The following is a 23,191-nucleotide window of genomic DNA, read 5'->3' on the forward strand; positions in this document are numbered from 1 at the left end:
GAGTCGTACATGAGTTCTTACTGTAAGAATCGCAGAATTAAAGAACTAGAAAGATGGGAGTGGTCCCTGAGACTATCTAGTACCACTTGCTGGTTTTAAAGAATAAGAAACTATGAGGGATGTAATGACATGCCCCACAATCATTGAGGCTTCAAGAAAACCAGCCACAGGGAGACCAAATGAACAAAAAAGGGAAAAGGAGCAAGCTTGCTGCCCATTCTTTATTAAATCAATTGCTTAAGGATCAACATTTATTTAAAGTAATATATAATAATCAAACAGACCATAGTCTAACATAAGTAATAATGTCCACCATGGGGCTGTGACAGCTGGGTTAGTAAGGACACAGTGGCTCTCAAATATCTCTCTCTGTCTCTGTCTCTCTCATTCTCTCCTCTCTCTCTCTCTCTCTTTCTCGCATGGGCATGTGCACACACACACTCACGAAGTATGTCAAATCATCCCACCTAAAGAATACTTGGACATCCCCATCTGACATACTTCTATAGGTCACCGTAAATCCAAGAGGAGCCCCCTAACCATCTTTCCACCTCCCCTTAAGTGTCTCCCTATCAAGAAACACGACAAATGGGCATCTATGCATCTTATGCTCAAGTCAAATGGATTAAAAGAATATGATTCATGTAGGAAATACCTTTTTAGCAAAATATACTAATCAGCTGGAAAAAATTGGTATCTTTCTCATAATATCTTAATCGCTATCAATTTGTCTCAACCTTCAAGAAGACTTCAATTAGAATGTTTCTTTTTGATTCCACTTAAATTCTTGGCTTCATATTAAAATGCTTCCCTGGCTATATATAGCTGTTCAATTTCAGGTTTATAATTATTATTATTATCATCATAATCATCGTTATCATTTAAAACTAACATTTAGAGAGCCCTATTTTTACTCCAGGAATTGTGCACCAAGATCTCTATATAAATTACCTCATTTATTCCTCACAAGAATTAAAATTATTATGACTGTGCCTTCATCTTTTAGATGAGGAAACTGAATATTGGAGAGGATAGATGCTGTCAAAGTTCACAAAGCTTACTAGTAAGAGCCAAAAATAGATCAAATCATACACCTATATCTAGAAATAGACCGTAAGCCTATTACTAAAAGTAGCTAGGATACTCCAGAGACACACATACCTAACATCTCTTGTAAACTGTTTGTCCTCTACTTTTTAAGAATTTCTTTTAAAATTAGTCATGTCTATAATAAATAAAAGATCCTGAATGGCACCAAAAGCAATGGGAGAAAACTTCAGTAAGTTAAGGTATCTGTGAAGCACAGATGAGGAGATGAATGGTTTCATTAGAGAATTTAGAAATGATGTGGCCAGAAATGCGAGGTACCCTGAGAGCTGAGTACAGTTACTATCTAAATACACCATGTGGCAGGGCAGGAGTGGTGACAAACAGCATGAAATACATTTTGGGGAAGTTGTAACAAAGGTCTGAATTAGCAGGCTATATTCAGTTTCTGTAGTCTTGGCACTTTGGGTCAATAAAACTATATTGAGAAAAGTAACTTCAAAGAAAAATCCCAACCTCTGAGATTTTGGACTTGGTTGAACTTGGATCGCTCCATCCAACAGTCACTGCCAAACACAGAAAACTAAGAAAATGCTTCCTCGTCAATTCACAGCTCAAGAAATCACCCCTGGAAAAGTTCTGGCCCAGTAATTCAAGTCAGAAGTAATTTCAACCAGAAGATGATAAATAGATCTTAGTTTTAAGTTCAAAGAGATGACACTTGATAAATGAAAGATAATAAAGCTAGCATTATTAAATGATTTATCAAGACTCAGTACCATTGAACAATTTCATACATGGACATCAGATTCAACCCCATTTTTAAAAACTGCTTGAAGAAAAGGTAAAGAGCAAAGAACTCACATTATGCAATGTGTTTATAAAAAATCTTATTTGAGCCACCGTGTTCACAGTGAATCCTGACTCTTAGAGCTGTGAGATGATTCCGACATGCCTGTGTAAAATACAGACGCACAGGGGAAGCAACATACACTTCCTAACTACAACGGCAGGGAGGGGACCTGGGTGGCTCAGTTGGGTAAGTGTTCGACTGTTGATTTGGCTCAGGTCATGATCTCAGGGTTGTGAGACGGAGCCCCGCATCAGACTCGGTGTTGGGTGTGGAACCTGCTTGAGATTCTCTCTCTCCCTTGGCCCATCCAACCTCCCTCACCCTCTCTAAAAAAGAGAAAAAAACAAAAAACAAAACAAACAAAAAGCTACAAGGTAACAGTGGGTGCTGGGAATGTAATTACTTGAGCTGGAAATGGGCCAGGGTATTAACCAGAGTGCCTAGGATCTTTCATTATGAAAAAAATCATCAAATTCTCAAATCTGAATTTCTTTTCTTCAATTACATTTTATCGTGGTTAGAACATTTAACATGAGCTCTACCCTTTTACCAAATTTTAGGTGTACGATACAGTGGCGTACAACAAACAGATCCCTAGAGCTTATTCACCTTGGTTGACTGAAACGTGATGTCCATTGATTAGTAACTCCTCATTTCCCACTTCCTCAAGCCACCATTCCACCCTAAGTATTTTAGGTACATATAAATGAATCATTCCGTATCTGTCATTCTGTAACTGGCTTATTTCACCTAGCATGATGTCCTCAGGGTTCATCCACTTTGTCACATATTGCCAAATTTCTTCTCTTTTAAGGCTGAATCATATTCCATTGTCTTCATCCATTCATCTGTCGATGAATTTTCTAGGGGAACCACTAATAACATGTCAGGTGCCTTCTGCAAAAAGACTATGACTCCATCTCGGCTCAACAGGAAAAGTTCATCTTTCTGAAACATCTCAAACTTGAGCACTTGATGCTAATTCAAAGATGGATCGTCCTGAAGAGTCACCCTCCGGTGAACCCGGAGCTTCTCATCCAAGCTTTAATAAATGAGAGTGGCCAATACACTGCGCTTGCTTCTTTGTGTTTTTTTTTCTTCTTCTTCTTTCAGAATATTTTAATAATGAAAAGTATCGCATTCAGAATCAGAGAAACCTGGGTTCAAATTCTAGTTCTACCATTTTCTGACTGTGTGACTCAGCGTTATTTAAGCCTTCTGAGTTTCTTTCTCTTATTTCAAATGAGAAAAAAATACCATTTTAAATAGTTACTTATCAATTGCTTATTATGTATAGGTTTTATCCTATCTTGTCCTCTCTATAATTCTAAAAGATTGGTACTGTTATTAACCCATCTTAATGATGAGGGAACGGAGACACAGAGGGTAAGGAATGTGCCGAGCACTTTATTCAATCCTCACAATGGTTCAACAAGATAGTATCTATCAGTATTGTCACCTTAAAGATATGGAAGCCAAGCACAGAAAGGTTCATTAATTTCCCCATACTCACACAGCTAGTATGTGGCAAGACCACGGCTGACTCAACAGAACCGAGCCAAAAAGTGGGTGTGCAGAACACAGCACTATGCTTGTAACTCAGATGCACCAAATATGAGGAAACGGGCACGACTGCCAGAGACAGATGCAGTCTCGGTGGCTCTCTTGGTAAGGAGGTGGTGGGTGGCTTAGGGGTGTGTTTATATGAGATACAAAATGTAAAACGGCACCTGCGTTTGGTTTTCAGAAAGGACATAAACTCTGAAATAGATAGTCTGGGTTTCATTTAGTTCTACTCCTTATCAACTGATGACATGGGGCAAATCACTTCATCTCTAAGCCCGGTTTTTTTTAATTAAAATGTGGGTAATAATACACACAGTAATGTTGTAAGCATTATATTTAAAAGATATACATAAACAAGTGCCAGTTACCATACCTGAGCCAAACAGATGCCTAACAAAGACTCCCCTCTTCACCGACACTCCCTTCATTTCTCCCTTTATTGGCTTTAAAGGTGAAAAAGAAATCCCATAGGCAAGCCTCAAAATCATACAGAACAGAAAACAGTTTTTACTTAACAGGCCAACCCATACCGATGAGCAGGCTGTACACTGCACAAGAGCACCCAGCCAAAGGAGCAAGGAGAGGCTGCAAAGTAACCCACACCCTGCTTGGAGAAAGGGTCCCCTTATTCTTCACACAGAACTGCTACTCGAAAAGTGCCAAGCCTGTGCGTCTACACCACCCAAAAGTGTTTATACTAATTCAATTTTACTATACTATCAATATTAGTATACTATCTTCCCAGAAGGAATTCTCCAAGGAAACTGGTTTTTTATTTTGCTAATTTATAAACTTTGATGAAGCCAGGTTGCTTCAATGAATGGATGCTTGAAACAGCCTCCAGCACAGCTAATCAAGTTTTTCTTCATTGAATACAATTAAGTGAGAAGAAGTATACCATAAATCATGGCTTAAGATAAGTAAGATGTTTATTTTCATCAAGTTCTTACAAGTTCAGCATCACTAGATGAATAACATCCCTGCACAGAGGTAGATGTCAGACATTCATTCATCTTTTACTGAAGAAAAGGGAGTTTAAAGAAGAAAAGCTTTGTATGATCTAGAACACAAGGGAGAAGAGACAAGAAACTAACCTTTTCAGCACATACTACAGGTTGGACACTGCACTAGGAAATATCAGAAAACCTCCCTAATACAATCCTCAAAATCAAAACCACAACCATTTGTTTAAAATATTGGAATGCTTCAAACGGGAGGTTGAGGATGGAAGAAAGAGACGCTGACTTCTCATTTTTTACCCTTCTGCAGTATTTTAATTTTTCAACTACATGTGTTTTACTTTAATTATGCTTGTAACTAGGTGTGACTGACATTATCACCAATTTAACAATGAGGAAACCAATACTCAACAATATTTGGCAATTTTCTTACAAGGTCACACAGCTAGAAAATGGATGGCTTTGGTACTTTTCTTTGAAAATAAAACCATCTTTGACAAAGGAGTTTGGGGGGAAAGGGGAGAGGAGGTCAAGAAGTTCTTTATGGGGAACTCTATTTTCTCACTAACACAGAATCTGGGATGTCCAACAAGAAAAACAAGACTAAGATAGAATACTTGAAGAAAAGAATTTTTAAAAATGCAACCATCACAGGGCATAGGAAAAGAAGTTGGTAGGGCCACAAAATGGATTGCTCAGCAAAGATGAGGGCCTGCTAAGATTGGAACTCATAAATTTGTAATGGAGCCAATCAGCACAATTATATAATTTTTGCCCATAGTGCTGGAGCGTCCAGAATCAGTTGATTCAGGATTGGCAAGACAGATATGGCACTAAGCAAGGGCTTTAAAGTCTTGAGGGCACTTGCAGTTTAAAAGCAGGTATGACAATGAGTCTGCCTTCCCTCCCTGAGAATGCACTTAAAATTAAAGCAAGTAAGATTAAAAGGAATAAAGCTAGCAAAGAGGAATGGAAAGAGTGACACCAAATTTCATGAAAATAGCAAGTGGGTAGGCATAAGTTTGTGTGATGAGCAAATCCCACCTTGGAGAAGAGCCGGCCTGTCCCATGCACCCTCCACAAGGCTCCACAAGGTTCTGAGTTTAAAGTCATCAGATGTGGCAGAAGCCAAAGGTGAGGATGAAGCTAGGGTTTGAGGGAGAGAAAACTGTATCAGTGGGCCCTTCCATTCTCATACTCACTTACCTCCACCCCCACGGCAGAGCCCAGACATTCTCCAGAAAGCTCTTCTCTAAAGAGACTGGAAGAAATTTAAAAAGCTAAGCTTCTACTCTAGATGTTGACAACTGAGAATAAAATTCCCTCATTTTTGTATGGGGGTGAGGGTGGGGCACATAACCCGAAAGGTGGTAGACTGAGTCTTATCAACCTGTAAAGCCGAGAATAAACAAACAGAAAAACTGACCCTTAACAACAAATGGCAAAATGTGAGGCATAAAAACAAAGTAAAGGAAAAAATCTAATTAAATACACAGACCTGAGAAGATATTACTCCTTAAAAGGACAAAAAAAGTTACAAAAAGGTAATACTCAGAATACAACAAAGATAAAAGTTATTCTCAAAATTAAAAAAATTTACATAAAGAATAGAAAACAAAGTATGGAAGAATCTCTCACAGCAAAGACCATAGGAAATATGAGAGAACAAACTACACATACAAGGCAACCAGTCTGTAAGTTCCAACATCAGATTAGCAGGAGTCCTGGTGAGCGCACAGAAAATGGAGAGAGTGAGTAAAGCTACAGCAGAAGAAAACTTCTCTGTGGTAAAGAAGACAGACATGTTAGATTAAGATGGCTCAGAGGATGCCTAATGTAATGAATGAACAAAGCCCTGGGCTAAGACATTCATTCATCCATTGCTTCCTTCATGCAACAAACATCCGGCATTCCTTCAGATGGTGGGGATGCAACTATTACGGAGACCACTACAGTAATTGTTCTTGACGAGCTCATATTTTAGAAACAGGAAGCATGAGCAGAGCAAATAATTAAACAAGGGAATTTCAGCTAGTGGTAAGTGCTATGAGGAGACTAAGGAGGAATGACGGGATAAAGAATGAGGGGAGAGGGTGCCTGCGTGGCTCAGTCGTTTAAGCATCTGCCCTAGGCTCAGGTCATGATCCCAGAGTCCTGGGAACAAATCAGGCTCCCTGCTCAGTGGGGAGTCTGCCTCTCCTTCTGCCCCTCCCCCTACTCGTGCACGCATGCGCGCACGCACGTGCGCTCTCTCTCTCTCATAAAATAAATAAATAAATGAATAAATCTTAAAAATAAATAAATAAAATCTTTTTTTAAAAAAAGAAGAGTGGGCTCCCTTAGATTGGGCAGGGAGGGGCAGCCTCTCAGAGAAAATGATGTTGGAAGGGCCTAGTCAAGACAAAATCGGAGGGGGAAGCATTCTTTTTGAAATTTCAAAATACCTTGAAAAAAAAATATCCTAAAAACTTCCAAATAAAGTTGGCCACAGACAAATGAGAGCTAGGACTGGAGTTAAACTTCTTATCAGCAACATTAGATACTAGAAGACAAAGCAATGGCTTCAAAGTTCTCAGGAAGGCATAATTCTATACCCACTCAAACTATCATTAAACGTGAGAGAAGAATAAAGACACTGATACACTGACAGGCTCAGAAAGTTTTACTCCCACGTACTCTTTTCTCCAATGGTATCTGGGTATTTTTCTCTAGCAAAACAAGGAGTCAACAAATAAATAAACAAACAAAAAATAGTGGATATAATTTAGAACTATGAAAGGAAGTTCCAGGATATAAATTATGCCTAGAGAGCAACTAGTCCAACTGAGGCAAGATTATGGAAAAAGAAGAATTCAATTGAACAAAGCATATGTTGAAAACTCAAAAAATATATGTGAGCATGGGGAAGGCCATTAGTCAGGGAAAGAACAGGCCTGTAGAACTCAAGGACAGACAACACAAGAAATAGGGTGCTCCAAATATGATACAAGTTTAAGCAGATTCCCATCCTCACCCTAGACAGTAGATGACTACTCTTTCTTCAAACTCTTCATTTCTGGAGAAAATGAACTAAAGGGTATGGACTTAAGAGCATCACACATAAAGGAGCCCTTTGGTGAGATGCTAGAATTGTGGCAGGGGAATTAGGCAAAAATCTACAGAATGAACAGAAGAACCCAGGCACTTTCCCATCACCACCCCACACTCCCAGCTCTAGAATGGCAGCAGGTAGGCTTACAATCCTGAACCCATCCCAACACAGCCGCAGCCAAGAGACAGGAGAATCCTGCTCCTGAGAAGCCAAAACACCCCAGAGGTAAGAGCTCAGGTTCTGACACGTAGCACCCCAATGAAAATGCCAGCTCCTGCCCTCCCATTACTGGATACTGAGATCCACCAATGACAAGCTCTGCCATCAGACATAGAGCACCTACTCAGGTTTTTAAATTTATGTTCTTCAATAGGAAGAGAAAGCTAAGGAGCTCCAGAAATGTAAGGGAAACTTCCAACATAATTGAGACAGCAAAATAAATAGACAGCAGGTATTCAGAGGACATAGACAATTCGGGAAGGAAAAGAAACGCTCAATCATGTTGGAGAAGTAACAGAAGATATTCCGCCCATGAAGCAACAGAACTAGGAGCAAGAAACAATCAAAAAACAAGAAAAAACAAAAAAATGTGGAAGCTAAAAATACAATATCCAAAATAAAGATTTAGCAGAAGACTGAAAAAATAAAGCTGAAGAAACCTTCCCCAAAAGTAGGACAAAAAAATGAGATAAAATAAGTGATAAAGAATATGTAGTGGACCAATGAAGGAGAGAGAAGAGGAAAAGCAGTAAGAAAAAAATAACAAAATTTAAATTAAAAAAAAAAAAAAACCCCAAAAACGGAACTGAAGGACACAGTTTCTGGACAATAAAGCTAAGTGCTCGGGAGGGGAAAAAAAAAACAACAACAACAACCCATTCCAAAGTATATGGTGAAATTCAGGAATACCAGGAGTAAACTGGAAGCTCCTAGAAAGGAAAAATGGGGTACATACGAAAGACTGGCAAAAAGAAAGGCCAGATTTCCCACAATAGCGTGAAAAACCAAATGACAGGGGAGTAATAACTTTGAAATTCTGAGGGAAAATGATTCATCCAATCTAAAATTCTTTACCCAGTCAACTTGACAATCAAATATGATAGTTTTTTTTAAAGCTATTTCATGAAAAATCTTCAAAAACAAGAAAGTGACAGCCCGTATAGCCTTCCTATAGCTACTGGAGGATGTGCTCTCACAAAATGAGGGAGAAGCCAAAAAAGAGGCATCCGCAGAGCCCAGAGAACAAAAGCTTAATACAAAATTTAGGCACTAAAGTTCTGTCCAATGAGTAGATCCTAACAAATCCAAACGTACTCAGGAAATAAGTTATGGTTTTCATAACTCCCCAAAAAGAATTTTCCACCTTCTTTTAGAAAGGGTGTAGGAGGGGCGCCTGGGTGGCACAGCGGTTAGGCGTCTGCCTTCGACTCAGGGTGTGATCCCAGCGTTATGGGATCGAGCCCCACATCGGTCCTCCGCTGGGAGCCTGCTTCTTCCTCTCCCACTCCCCCTGCTTGTGTTCCCTCTCTCGCTGGTTGTCTCTAAATAAATAAATAAAATCTTAAAAAAAAAAAAAAAAAAAAGAAAGGGTGTAGGAAATCGATCCTCAGATCCACTGCTGGTGAAGGGGCAAATTAACACAACACCTGGGGAGTAAATATGGCCATATTCATTGCAATCTCATTTCTGGGAATTTATGCTATAAATACATGGCACACAGGAGAAGTGATATACACATAAGGTTATTTATTGCGGCATGATTTTTAATGATTTTTAATGGAAACTGCCTTTCAAATGGGGACTGATTAAATTACAAAATAGAATTAAATGGAATGTTACACGGCAGTTAAAAGTAGTGCTTAAAGCAATGTCCACAACAGCCAAAACTATGGAAAGAGCCCAGATGCCCAGCAACAGATGAATGGATAAAGAAGATGTGGTATATACAATGGAATATTACTCAGCCATCACAAAAATGAAATCTTAACCATTTGCAACAAATGGATGGAACCAGAGGGTATTATACTAAGCAAAATAAGTCAATCAGAGAAAGACAATTACATGATTTCACTCATATGTGGAATTTAAGAAACAAAACAGAGGGTCATAGGGGAAGGGAGGAAAAAATAAAATAAGACAAAATCAAGAGAGGGAGACAAACATGAGAGACTCTTAATCATAGGAAACAAACTGAGGGTTGCTGGAGGAGAGCGGGGTGGGGGGATGGGGTAACTGGGTGATGGGCATTAAGGAGGGCATGTGATGTAATGAGCACTGGGTGTTATACGCAACTGATGAATCACTGAACTCTACCTCTGAAACTAATATTATATATATTAATTAATTAAATTTAAATAAAATAAAAAATTTTTTCTTAAAAAAAGAGTGCTTAGGGCATTTGGGTGGCTGTTAGTTAAATGACTGCCTTTGGTTCAGGTCATGAGCCTGGAGTTCCAGGATCGAGTCCCGCATCAGGCTCCCCACTCATCAGGGAGTCTGCTTCTCCCTCCAACGACCCTCTCCCCGCTAATGCACATGTGTGCGCTCTCTCTCTCTCTCATAAATAAATAAAATCTTCTAAAAAAAAAAAAAGGAGTGTTTAAAGGCATGGACTCCGAATTGTTTGGGGTTAAGTTTGGATTAAGTTCTATGTAACATGCAGCACAGCCACCCTGGGTCACAAATTCCTCAATTTTCAAGGATTTTGTCAACTGTTTGTTTAGCACAGCCATTATTGAAAATTAAATTACAGAAACTTAAAATTAAACAAATATTATAAACAAAGAGAATAAATACTCAATTTATCACCTCCTAGTTATTTTACTGTGCTGTTATCTATGTCTTGACTAGGCTGTTTAGGTCTAAATATCCGTATGAGAGAAATATTATATAATGGTACGTGACTGGGCATCTCCTCCCAGCTTGGTGTCCAGTATCTTCACGTTGTTAGCTTGAAATCAGCCATGGTGGGGATATTTACGCCTCCGAAATTAGCAAATGCTACAGATGGGAACTTTGTTCTCAGCCGTGTGTTACATATTATCAGCATACCACCGGTATGTGTGTTCTGTACCTCAGTTTTGCCATCTGTAAAATCAAGGTAATAATAGTACCTACCTGATAGGGTTGTCATGAGGATTAATGAGGTAATATATGCAAATCATTAGAAGAGTGTCAATATAAGGGTTAGCTATGCATTGTATTATTATTATTGGCACATAAAGATCTCCAAGTTATATTGTTAATATTTTTTTTTAAGCTGGGAAAAGTATGTATGAATGCTACCTTCAGATACAGAACAGGGAAAATTTTAAATACATATTCATAGTTTCTTACAGAAAGAAGCCTTGGCAGAATGCACAAGAAATGAATCAAAGCAGTTACCTGATTTCTTTAACCGGAGAAATGAGGTGGAGGACTTGGGTAAGAGCAAGACTTTTCACTGTACACTGTATTTTCATTGAATTTTATGTTTCTAAACTATGTGAATGTATTGTCTATTCAAAATGTTGCATTTAAAAAAATTTTTCATTAACCCAACAAGCATTTCCTCCTCATCTGCTGTAACCAAAATACTATGGGAGGCATTCTGTGATCCTCGAAAGGGACATGGACAAAGGAGAGACCATGGCCCCTGCCCTCTATGCATGTATGCTCCACCTGGGGAAGATGAAACGTGCATGGGAGACCCCCCTCGAGAGGGGAACACTAGTCCGACCCTGGGGTACGAGCACTGCAGGGCTTTGCACTTCATTCATGATTAGAATGACATGAAATGGCTCTTTCAAGATACTTACCCTGTTGTATAAGGGATGTTGATGCCTCCCAGATTAATACTTTCACACCCAACAATAAATAGTGTTGAAAAACAAAGTAAAGACACACCACTGCAGATCATGGCTAGTTTGGCAGATTCTCTTGCACCAAGTTTCAATTTCTTTATAATGTAGCCTCCCAGGACAATGCCAACACCAGCACTGGGGACAATAATAACACCTAGAGAGAAGAAGGGGAGGCCAGGATTAATTGAAGTCACATATACTATAATTTGTTTTCCAATTACTCTGTTTCTACTTACTTATTAGTATTAAGGTAAAGAATAAAAAATACTGTAAGGGCGCCTGGGTGGCACAGCGGTTAGGCATCTGCCTTCGGCTCAGGGCGTGATCCCGGCATTATGGGATCGAGCCCCACATCAGGCTCCTCTGCTATGAGCCTGCTTCTTCCTCTCCCACTCCCCCTGCTTGTGTTCCCTCTCTCGCTTGCTGTCTCTATCTCTGTCAAATAAATAAATAAAATCTTTAAAAATAAATAAATAAAAATAAAATAAAAATAAAAAATACTGTAATCAATAAATCTTCAATGTGCATGATTTTATAGCATAATTTCTTTTCAAAGGATTCATATCCAAAATGTAAAATAACTTTTACAGAGCGATAAAATAAAGACAAGCAATCCACTGAAAAAGTGAACAAAACTTCCTCACTAAAGAGGAAATCCAGCTGGCCAATAGACACATGAAGGTGTTCACCCTCACTGCTAAGAGGGAAATCCAAATTAAAACCATAGTAAAATACTACTTTACACCATTTGTGTTGATAAAAATTTGAAAGTCCAATACTACCATATGTTGGCAAAGATACAGAGCAATGGGCATTCTACACAGCTGGTCAGATGTAAATTGTGAGACCTACTTTGAGAAACAGTTTGCAATTATCTGGTAGAGTTGAAGATATATGCATCCTATGACAGGTAATTTCTATTCCTGGATCTACACCCTGAAGAAACTCAAGCACGTGGGGACCAAAAGAAGTGTACAAGGTACTTGAAGCATCATAATAGCCAAAAACTGGAAATAAACCAAATGTCCATTACTAGATACATTGCATGTTGTAAGTTCTATAACAAAATGCCACTATACAGCAATAAATACGAAGGAATATAACAACACACAAGCATGAGGACAGATCATAGAAATATAATGTTCAACGAAAGCAGCCAAACAGAACAGAACACATGACATGACAGCATTTGTAAAAAGTTCAAGTGCAGGTAAAACTAAACAATTTGTTTAGGAATGCCTATCCAGGCAGTGCAATTATGAAGGAAACCCAGGAAGTAAGTGTCATAAACCCAAGATAGTAGGGGAATAGGTGCGGTCAGGAAAGGATACAGGGGCTCCTGGACTACTGAAAATACTCCATGCCATGACCTGGGTAATAGTTACACAAATGTTCACTTCATGATTATTCATTAGCTCTAAATCTTGATTAATGTATTTCTGTGTGCATTATATTTCACAGCTTTTTAAAAAACTAAAAAACAGTTATATTGCCTGCCCCAAGAACCTTATAATCTAAAATAGAATATATAAATTAGAGTACAATAAAACAATTACACAAAAGACAGGGGAATACAGGGAAAAAAGCATCTGAACTTTCCCTGGGAGAAATCAAGGAGGGTTTCACAGAAGTAGCAGTATTTGTACTGAATAAAGAATGAAGAGAAAAATAAGGTGAAGACTGAAATGAGACAACTATGTCAGTAGAGATCTTGGCAAGAGCAATGTTAAGGATGTTGTGAAGGATGAAACCAGACTGCAATGGGTGGAGATGAGGATTTAGAGATTAGAATTCAAATTCTTTCTAGAATTTAGGCTATAAAAGGAAAAATGGGTATGGGTCTAGAGTAAGAGTGGAGTCAAGGCAGAGTTGGAGCTTGGGGAGTTCGTTTGCTAAGACAGGAGGGGACTATGCATATCTGTATACGGACAAAAATAGACTGAAAAGGAGTGGGAGGTAGAATGTGGAGGGAAAAGGTTATCTAATGCCAATGCAAGATTCTTGAGGAGGCAAGAGAACACGGAAGTAATAGCACAGATAATCAGACTAGCACTGGATGGGGAGAGAGAGAGAGAGATCCCTTCATTCAGGCTCGGAACAGGATAGGGGAGAATAGGGTGGGGGATAAATCAACAGGTGGGTGAGAGCTCCTAAAATTGTAGCTTTTCTGTTTGATTATTTTTCCATTATTTTGCAAACATCGTATAATACATCTTGTAGTAAAACACTGGAAAAGCACAGAGAAGTAAGAAGGAACAAAAATCCACTGCTTACATTCTGGCATATTTCACTCCAGTCTTTTTTCCATGCTTTTTTCCTTCAAGAATTGATAACATGCTATAGGTTTTGTTTTTTTTTTTTAAATATATATATATANTATATATATATATATATATATATATATATGGCCTTGGTTTTTATTCCTGGGGCTTTTTTTCTGGATAACTGAAAACAAAACTAACTCTTAGAGGAAAGGGATCTGGAGGACTTTAAATCTAGCCAAGGATTAGAATAATCATTGTAGGAAAGCAAAGTGAGCGCTAAATGAGAATATGTAATAGGCTTTGCAAATGGACAGTCCAGTGGGTCCAGATGATACTAGGTTTCAGAAGCCTGCAGCTGCACCCGTGCGCACGGCTGAATGGTTTGCTCCAGCATGTTCAGCAACCCACGTCGAGGAGCAGAGAAGGATTACATTAATCTAAAATCTGAGCTTTGCCGGGCAACCAGTGTTCATTTTGTAATCCTCGCCAGAGTCCTGATTTTATAAAATCAGTGATGGCCTTTTTACAGATGAGGAAATCGACAGCTCTGAGAAGTGACTGGCCTAAGAGTGCACACAAGGGAGAGAGAGGCTAAGGGAAACTGAGGTCTCTGATTCCCAGCCCAGCACTCTGTCCACATCACCACAGATGTCTCTTAGAACCAGCAGGTTCTGAATCTTTAGGGTAAATTGACCAGATCTCTGGGCTTAAATGAGCTGGTTAATGAAGTACCATCATCATTAAGGAAAAGTACACATGTTATCTATCTGAATAAATAGGCCAAGTTTTACCTTCAAGGTGAAAGTGATACATCCATGAAATTCTTATTTCAAGTGAATAATATACACTCTTCTAGACCCCCAGGGGAACAACAAAACAAATCTCCATGCTCATACCTCAAGTCTTAATTTAAAAGCAATATGATTTATTTGACTATGCATCCGAATTGGTATTCAACTCTTAAAAACAGGAAATTTGTCATCAGTAAATATGAGGTTATATCAAACAGAGTGAAGACCCGTTAAAATTTTCTCCTGATGTCCCCTGCCATCTAAATCTCCCTGCACTAACCAAACAGAAATTCTGACCATTCAGAGATCTCCAGCTTAAGTAAGAGACCCAAATGTTCTGTTGTTAGAATATTAGGCATATGGGATGGTGCTGGGGAGGGAAATGGGGGACAACAGTAGCGCCTTCTCACTGCCCCTTCTGAAAGTCCCCAGCTCTGGGGAAACCAGATCATACAGAGCATGGAGGGGCTGGAAGTTTGTTTCCCACCCACGACCACACTGTTCTCTAGTTCTTCCCAACTTCCCCACTCTCTTGTGGGGAGAGGGAAATACAGGCATCCCCTGCTTTTCCAAGTTCACATCACACCACTTCGCATTTATGGAAGACCTAAGTACCTGTGTTCGCTAACTAAAAGAAACCCAAAGAGGATTTCATTTTTATGGGGAAAAAAAACCCTACATAGGTGACCAGTGAAAGCAGCATTCAGCATTTGCTTTGCAGCAAGGGGTTACAGAGCAAGTGAGAGTGGCCCCGCCAAGCTCCTTCCCTGGCAAATATGGCCAGCTGTGAATTGTACTTTATCTTGACTTAGTCTGCGCTTCGTTAGGAAGATGTTCTAAAGGTATCAGAAAAGCCTAAGAGAGGTGGTTTCTTGAGTCTGGGAATGCTCAAAGTTTTTTTCCATATAAATTAATTGTAACTGCTTCTCCGCTTTATGCCATTTCAGCTTCTGGAAGGTTTCACTGGAACACTCAACTTTCAGGTAGCAAGGGAAGCCTGTAAATATCTAAGATGGGCTCCCCCAGCAGAAGCTGCCCACCTGCCACTCACCATGTCTGAGTTCAAATTCGCCTCACTGGCTGGTGCTCACCCCTTCCCTCAGTCCCCAGAGAGCACCCCTTCTACTGCCTCCACTCCTCTGAGCCTCTGCTCCCTATCCAGCCCCTTTCCCAGCCCTGGCAGGATGGTTCTGCAGTCCCTCAGTTTCTGTTCCTCGTGGTCTCTAGTGGCCAAGACATGGAGGGGACCCGTGGAATACAAAAGGATGGGTGGGGGGAAAAGCAGCAAGTGTGTTTGAGGGGAGAGGAAGAAGGACTGAATGTGGAAAGATGGAAATACCTGGACCAAGCCCAGGGACCCAGCCTCAGGTACAGGTGTTAGTGGATAGAAGCCAAAGCAATTGCAGATGTTTAAGAGACAAATGCAGGTGAGAGTGAGGGCCACATGGACAAATTTCCTGAGTTCGAATCTCAGCTCTGCCACCTACAAACCATGTGTCCTTGGACAAACTTCTGAATATTCCCAGGCCTCGGATTTTCTCATCTGTAAAATGTGGATAAGAACAGTATCTTCCTGAGGAGCCTGGTGGCTCAGTTGGTTAAGTGTCTGCCTTTGGTTCAGGTCATGATCCCAGGGTCCTGGGATCCAGCCACTTCTTGGGCTCCCTGCTCAGCGGGAGTCTGCTTCTCCCTCTCCCTCCACCCCTCATTTGTGCTTGCTCGGTCTCTCTAGTGCTCTCTCTCTCTCAAATAAATAAATAAAATCTTTAAAAAAATAGTATCTCCCTCATAGGATGTTAGGTTTAAATGAGTTAAGACATATACAGTGCTTAAAACAGGGGCACCTGTCTGGCTCAGTCAGAGGAACTATGACTCTTGATCTTGGGGGTCGTGAGTTCGAGCCCCAAGTTGGGTGTAGAATTACTTAAATAAAAACTTAAAAAAAATAAAATAAAATAAAATAAAGTGCTTAAAACAGTGTCTGACCCCATAGTATACACTTAATAAACGTTGGTGATCATTATCATCAGATGTATGAACATTATTATCTGCCTAATATTAATGAGTTTAACATTTGCACAAATAAATATATTGGAATTGGGCAAAATTTCTATATGCTATTTTATCTATAGGATTGAACTTAAGCTATTTCTAATGGTCCGACTAAAGCTCTATGTGTTCTTTTTATATAACTTTTGTTTGATATTTAGCTACTATGTATTCTTAAACACATAAACCTCTGTTAGCTATTTAGTGACCGTGTGTATCTGTCTGAATCTAAAGAACTCAGGCTGCATTGATTAACTGTTGACAAAGCAGAGAATCCTGCTTTACTGCATAAAAGGCCTGTGAGCATCCTACTGTTCTCCAGTTGGAAATCTTTTTATCTACTTATTTATCCAAGCAAATTGACACGTTAATTGTCCTACTTCCTCTCTTTCTCTTCTATCAAACACTATTCCATAACATTCAATTTTGAAGGTTTTTTTTTTCTTCTAAGATTTTATTTATTTATTTGACAAAGAGAGAGATAGCCAGCGAGAGAGGGAACACGGACAGGGGGAGTGGGAGAGGAAGAAGCAGGCTCTCAGCAGAGGAGCCTGATGCGGGGCTCGATCCCAGGATGCCGGGATCACGCCCTGGGCCAAAGGCAGACGCTTAAGGACTGAACCACCCAGGCACCCCCAATTTTCAAGTTTTTACTCTGAGTTGCAATACTGCTTGCCCTTATAATGTATAGCTTCATGAAGCCAAAAGGTCTTTATGAAAAATGATATTCACTGAGTTACCAAATATTAAAGTTACTGGTGGAATTATTCTTCTCTATTCTAGTTTTTGTCAATATGTAGAAATGATCTGAAAATAGATACATAAAACATACCTCTGCTTAATGCATGACTTGCGACACAAAAAAAACTTGAACTGAAAAAGGGGAGAATGAGATTAGGTGACCCACTCATCTTCAAGAATGTTCTAGGCTCAGGGAAGGGAACTTCCATCATGCCGCTATTGCTATTGTTAAGAACAATAATTTGCTTTCATGGTATCCAGGGCTGACCCTGTCATGAGGCCTGCCACTGTCCGTTGTGTTTACCTCTTTTTTTTCCTGCTAGACTGTAAAGTTGTTGGCGGGGACTACATCTTTATTATCTCCATAGCTTTCTAGCACTTACCAGGACCTGGAAATATATGGATGAAAGAGCAAACTTTGTTATTTAGAATTTATTACATGAAAACTTCAAATGACATTCATTTCAGTTTTCAGTTATTCCTGAACTAGGCTATATCTTATTTTACAAAGAGGAAATCTAAAATCTAACTTGGGACTCAAATAAGGGGCTAATATCAGTTTAAAACTGGCAGGCACTAAATGATGCCTGCAAAATTTCACTGTTACCAAATTCTGAATTGAACATTATTAGCAAAAATTTAACCGCCAAGCCACTAAAGGTGACCAAGCATGTAATGTCAGTAGCCCTCTGAGGACTCTTTTCTATCGTGAAATCACAGTGGTGCAGAATGTGGTGAACTAACAGATGTCCTCAATGCTCTTTTCTCTAAATGCACTGATCCTTTCTATGTATTTCACATCCAAAGTTTTCTTTCGTTAAATTGAAAAAGATCGACTTGCACACGTAAGACTACGAATCAGTCGGTAAAAATGTGATTGTAAGCTACTATGACTTTGAGGTTCTGCTGCTACCTTACGGGAAGGTAGCTGGGCATGGGGGAGGGAGGAGAAAGCAGGATGGGCATCTGGAAGAGAAAGAAGTCCGGTCGGGTTCATTCTCTTTCATTCATTCTCCCTTTCTCCCTCTCTTTTTACAGACACACACACACATAGACACACACACATAGGTATAGACTATACGCCACACACTCTGACATATAGTCTCCCATCTCATTCTCAGAATTGTATGGATTTTGAGTTGCTTTGAAATGGAACATGTCTTAAAATCAAAAGTATCTTAACCTTGTGTCATAATTTAATTAAAAGCATCTTCCTTTCATAATAACTCAAAATCATGGTGCATCTTACAATCAGTGGTGTCTTAGATTGGAAGGAATATAGCTTCTTTGCACATCACAGATGAGAAAATATCTAATGAGTGATACAGCAGGGAAACAAACTCAAATTCATTGAACTTTCCCAAAGACTATGCTTCTAATCTTATAATAAAATACATCTTTTTCCTACCACCTAGAGTACATTATTTTACTCTTTTAAGCTTCTACTTTTCCTTGTGAACATTTTCTTATAAGAAATAAATATCAAGGAATAAAAGGGTAAAGGGGGAATAAAAGAGAATATTTTAAAAATGCAAACCTTGAGGCCAGCAAATTTTAAAGTGCTCCGAGAATATAAGCATACATTTTCACAAACTATATACATAAATCCACAATGTATCACACAAGCACAGTATATCTCTTTCTCTTTCATATCTCAATATCACCCCTGTGAAAAATGTCAGAAATCCCTTCACAAACCATGATTAGGTGTATCATTACAATGAATGTATTTATATTCATATATATATATAAAATCTCTTTTATAATTCAGTGGCTGTTTTAAGGCAGAGAACAGACTGTTTTTCATTAAATCCACAATATTTCATAGCATAACAGCTAGTCAAATTATAAAGTAGGGGTAGCAAAGCATAAAACCACTCCCTGTTTGGCTGAATTAGGAAAAGCAGCCCATGTGCATTGAACTGAATAGCCACAGTTCCTGAAGAGAAGCCTATGGGCCGGATGGAAGAATTTATAAGAAGTTCTTTTAAGAAATCTCCTGAGGCAGAGAAGCTGGCAGGGTAGCTAGCCTTACACAAGGCTGCTGCAGACAGGCTGCTCATGTCCTGCCCCTCTGTAGCTTCGGTTAGAGGACAAGGTGCCAGAAGCAGACCTCTCCGACCACAGCTTCCTCTTCAAGTACCTGGTGGCAGCCACAGTGTGGCTCAGATGCAACCGCTCTCGGCCAACCAATAGAGAATGTTCTGAAACTTCTAGCATGGCCTTGCTGAAATTACCAATAAAGGCTTTCAATGGGATACACGCTTCTAAAAGCCTCCATCTCCATGACTTCATCATGGAGATATCAACATAAAGCTCATATTTAACTCCTACTGAGGCAGAGAGGGCTCATTCACCCGCAATGACACTTTCTTCAACTCTGCCAACACAGGGAGACTCTGTATAGTAACTGGAGGGAAATATGAGATTCCCGATCTCGGGGATTCAAGGTCTTGGGAGCACTGACTGAAGGAAAGGTAATAAAAAGGTACATTCAGGAGAGAAAACAACCACACTTTTCATTTCAGGTTTTTGCAAAGCTCCGGCTTGGATAATACATGAAAGTGAATGCCAAGCTGCGTCATGAAAGGGATTCAAAAATCAAATCAAATTAATATTTCATCTTTTATGGCTTAGAAACCTAAGTGTTTTCTGCATCTAGGCAATAAAACCGCAGAGGGCAAAAACAACTTGAAATGATGAAATGCAACAATCAGATGTTTACTTCCATTTTCCACCAGCTCTGGGCAACTTAACGGCCAAACAGCGAAAGCTCGAACCAAGTTACTGCAGAGGAGGAAAAAGCCTCTTGGAGAGGAAATTTCACAGGAGAATAATAAAGTCTTGGTAACTTTTTCAGTTATCAAAATAAGCCTCGAGCAAAGACCTTGGTGTTAAGTTACTGCACTTAGTTTCCATTCACAGAGGTGAAGCCTACAGATGGGTTGGTGCCAAATGCAAACCCTCTTCGGAGGCCCTGCGGGCAAGATCCATTTTCTGTCAGCAGTTTTCAACTTCTCCCCTTTCCATTGTTGTCCAAATCCAGCGGCTCTCTCGGAGCTTTCCCATTGAGATGGTTGACCGTCATTATGCCCACTAATAGCTGAGCTACAAAAACCTGACAAGGCTATCCCTCCCCTGAGAGAAGCAAGCAGATTTTTAAAACTCTATTTATCTGAAATTTTGAGACAAACTTCTACATACCCAACCATACTTGTTAGAGGACCCTTGCCCCCCAGGGGCCAAGTGGAGATTTGCTCCTTAGGTACCGTTTAATTCTACCAATTTCTTGAGGAGGACCAGGACAGCCCTTTAATAAACACAGTCAACTCACTAATCTGAATATTCTGTTCCTCTTTTTCTTTTCTTTATTTACAGCTTCATTGAGCTATAATTAACATACAATGCATTTCATCTTCTTAAGCGTACAATTCAATAATTTTCAGTATATTCCCAGAGATATACAACCAAACTCAAAATCGCTGTTAGAACATTTTCATCCCCCCCCCAAAAGAAATTCTGTATGCAATAGCTATCGCACCCATTTCCTCCCTCAGTCCTAGACAACCACTAGTCTACTTTCAGTCTCTATGGATTGGGCTATCCTAGCTGTTTCATATAAATGGAGTCATACAATACACCTGTCTGGCTTCTGACACTTAGCATAATGTTTTCAAGGTTCATCCATATTGTAGCATGTATCAGTACTTCATTCTTGTTTATGGCCAAATAATCCATTGTACTGATGTATCACATTTGATTTATCCATTCATTAATCGATGGGCATTTGGGTTGTTCCTATTTTGGGCTATTATGAATAATGTTGCTATGAATATTCATGTTCAAGTTTTTATGCAGACATATGTTTCATTTCTCCTGGATATATGCCTAGAAATGGAATTTCTGGATCATATGGTGACTCTGCTTTGAGGAAGTGCCAAACTGTTTTCCAAAATGGGTACACCATTTGACAATTCTACCAGCAGTGTGTGAGAGTGCCAGTTTCTTCCAATCTTCAATTGTTAATATCACAGATAATATTTGATTATAGTCATCTGAGTGGGTTTAAAGTCATATTTCATTGTGGTTTCGATTTGCATTTCCCTCATAACTAATGAGGTTGAGCGTCTTTACATGTGGCCATTTGTGTATCTTCTTTGGAGAACTGTCTATTCAGACAGATCCTTTGCCCATTTTTCAATTAGCTTATTTTTCTTGTATTATTGAGTTGTATGAATTCTTTATATATTCTAGATACAAGTCCCTTATCAGATATATATATTTTGCAAATATTTTCCCCCATTCTGTGGATTGTCTTTTACTTTTTTGATAGTGTCCTTTGATGTACAGAAGTTTTCCATTTTGATGAAATACAATTTAACCTATTTTTCCCTTTGGTTGTATTGTCTAATCCAAGGTTACAAAAATTTATCCTATGTTTATTTCTAAGAGTATTATAATTTTAGCTTTTACATTAAGACCTTTGATCCATTTTGAGTTAATTTTTATATACGGTGTGAGGTAAGGGTCCAACCTCATTCTTCTGCATGTGCCAGTTGTTCCAGCACCAGTTTTTGAAAAGCCTATTCTTTTCTCATTGAATGGTCTTGGCATCCTTGTCCAAAATTAGTTGATCATAGATGTACGGGTTTGCTTCTGGACTCTCAATTCTATTCAATTGATATTTATGTTTGCTTTATATCAGTACCATACTGTCTTGATTATTGTTGCTTTTTATTAGGTTTTGGAATCAAGAAGTCTTCATCCTCCAACTTGTCTTTATCAAGATTGTTTTGGCTATTCTGGGTTGCTTACATTCCAAATGAATTTGTTGAATTCTATAAAGAAGCCAGCTGGAATTTTGATGGGAATTATGTCAAAACTATCTAGGGAGTACAGCCACCTTAATAACATTAAGTGTTCTGATTCATGAACATGAGATTTCTTTCTATTTTTTTTAGGTTTTCTTTAAATTTTAAATAATATTTTATGGTTTTTCAGATATAAGTTTTGTGCTTCTTTTATTAAATTTATTCCTAAGTATTAAATTCTTTCACACTAGTGTAAATGGAATTGTTTCCTTAATTTCATTTTTAATTGTTAATTGCTAGTGTATAGAAATACTATTGATTTTTGCATGTTAATCTCATATCTTCCAACTTTGCTGAACTCATTTACTACTTTGCTGAATTCTAATACTTTTTAGTGGATTCCTTAGGATCCTCTCTGTACAAGATCACATAATCTATGAATAGAGATAATTTTACATCTTTCTTTTCATCTGAATGCTTTTTATTTCACTCTCTTACTTAATTGCCTTGGCTAGAATCTCCAGTGCAAAGATGAATGGAAGTGGCAAGAACAGACATCTTTGTCTTGTTCCTGATCTTAGGGAGAAAGCATCTAGTTTCTCATAAGTGATATTAGCTGTGGGTTTCTTGCAGATGCCTTTTTTTTTAAAGATANAAGATTTTATTTTTATTTATTTATTTGACAGAGACAGAGATAGCCAGCGAGAGAGGGAACACAAGCAGGGAGAGTGGGAGAGGAAGAAGCAGGCTCCCAGTGGAGGAGCCTGATGTGGGGCTCGATTCCAGAATGCTGGGATCATGCCCTGAGCCGAAGGCAGATGCTTAAAGATTGCGCCACCCAGGCGCCCCTCTTGCAGATGCCTTTTAATTCATCATCTTAACTTTTATTTTTTTTTTANATTTTTATTTATTTATTTGACAGAGACAGAGATAGCCAGCGAGAGAGGGAACACAAGCAGGGAGAGTGGGAGAGGAAGAAGCAGGCCTCCCAGTGGAGGAGCCTGATGTGGGGCTCGATTCCAGAATGCTGGGATCATGCCCTGAGCCGAAGGCAGACGCTTAACGATTGCGCCACCCAGGCGCCCCTCTTGCAGATGCCTTTTAATTCATCATCTTAACTTTTAATCATTTAATAGTAGTTGAGCTAAAATTCATGTTTGTGTTATTTTAAAATGCG

General features: G+C 39.0%; 1 protein-coding gene across 4 annotated transcripts in view; it reads right to left on the reverse strand.

The window, feature by feature from the left end:
- The window catches only part of SLCO5A1 (solute carrier organic anion transporter family member 5A1), a 243,107-nt gene that overhangs the window by 17,335 nt on the left and 202,581 nt on the right, over positions 1 to 23,191 (reverse strand). For all 4 annotated transcript variants that reach the window (XR_004627811.1, XM_034668159.1, XM_034668160.1 and 1 more), the window contains one exon: positions 11,314 to 11,512. Coding sequence is in view for 3 of the 4 variants with exons in the window: in XM_034668159.1 (XP_034524050.1) it covers positions 11,314 to 11,512 (199 nt within the window). In the remaining variant the exon portion in view is untranslated. The remainder of the gene's footprint in view (positions 1 to 11,313; positions 11,513 to 23,191) is intronic.

Source organism: Ailuropoda melanoleuca, chromosome 9 (assembly GCF_002007445.2).
Source record: "Ailuropoda melanoleuca isolate Jingjing chromosome 9, ASM200744v2, whole genome shotgun sequence".
NCBI lineage: Eukaryota > Metazoa > Chordata > Mammalia > Carnivora > Ursidae > Ailuropoda > Ailuropoda melanoleuca.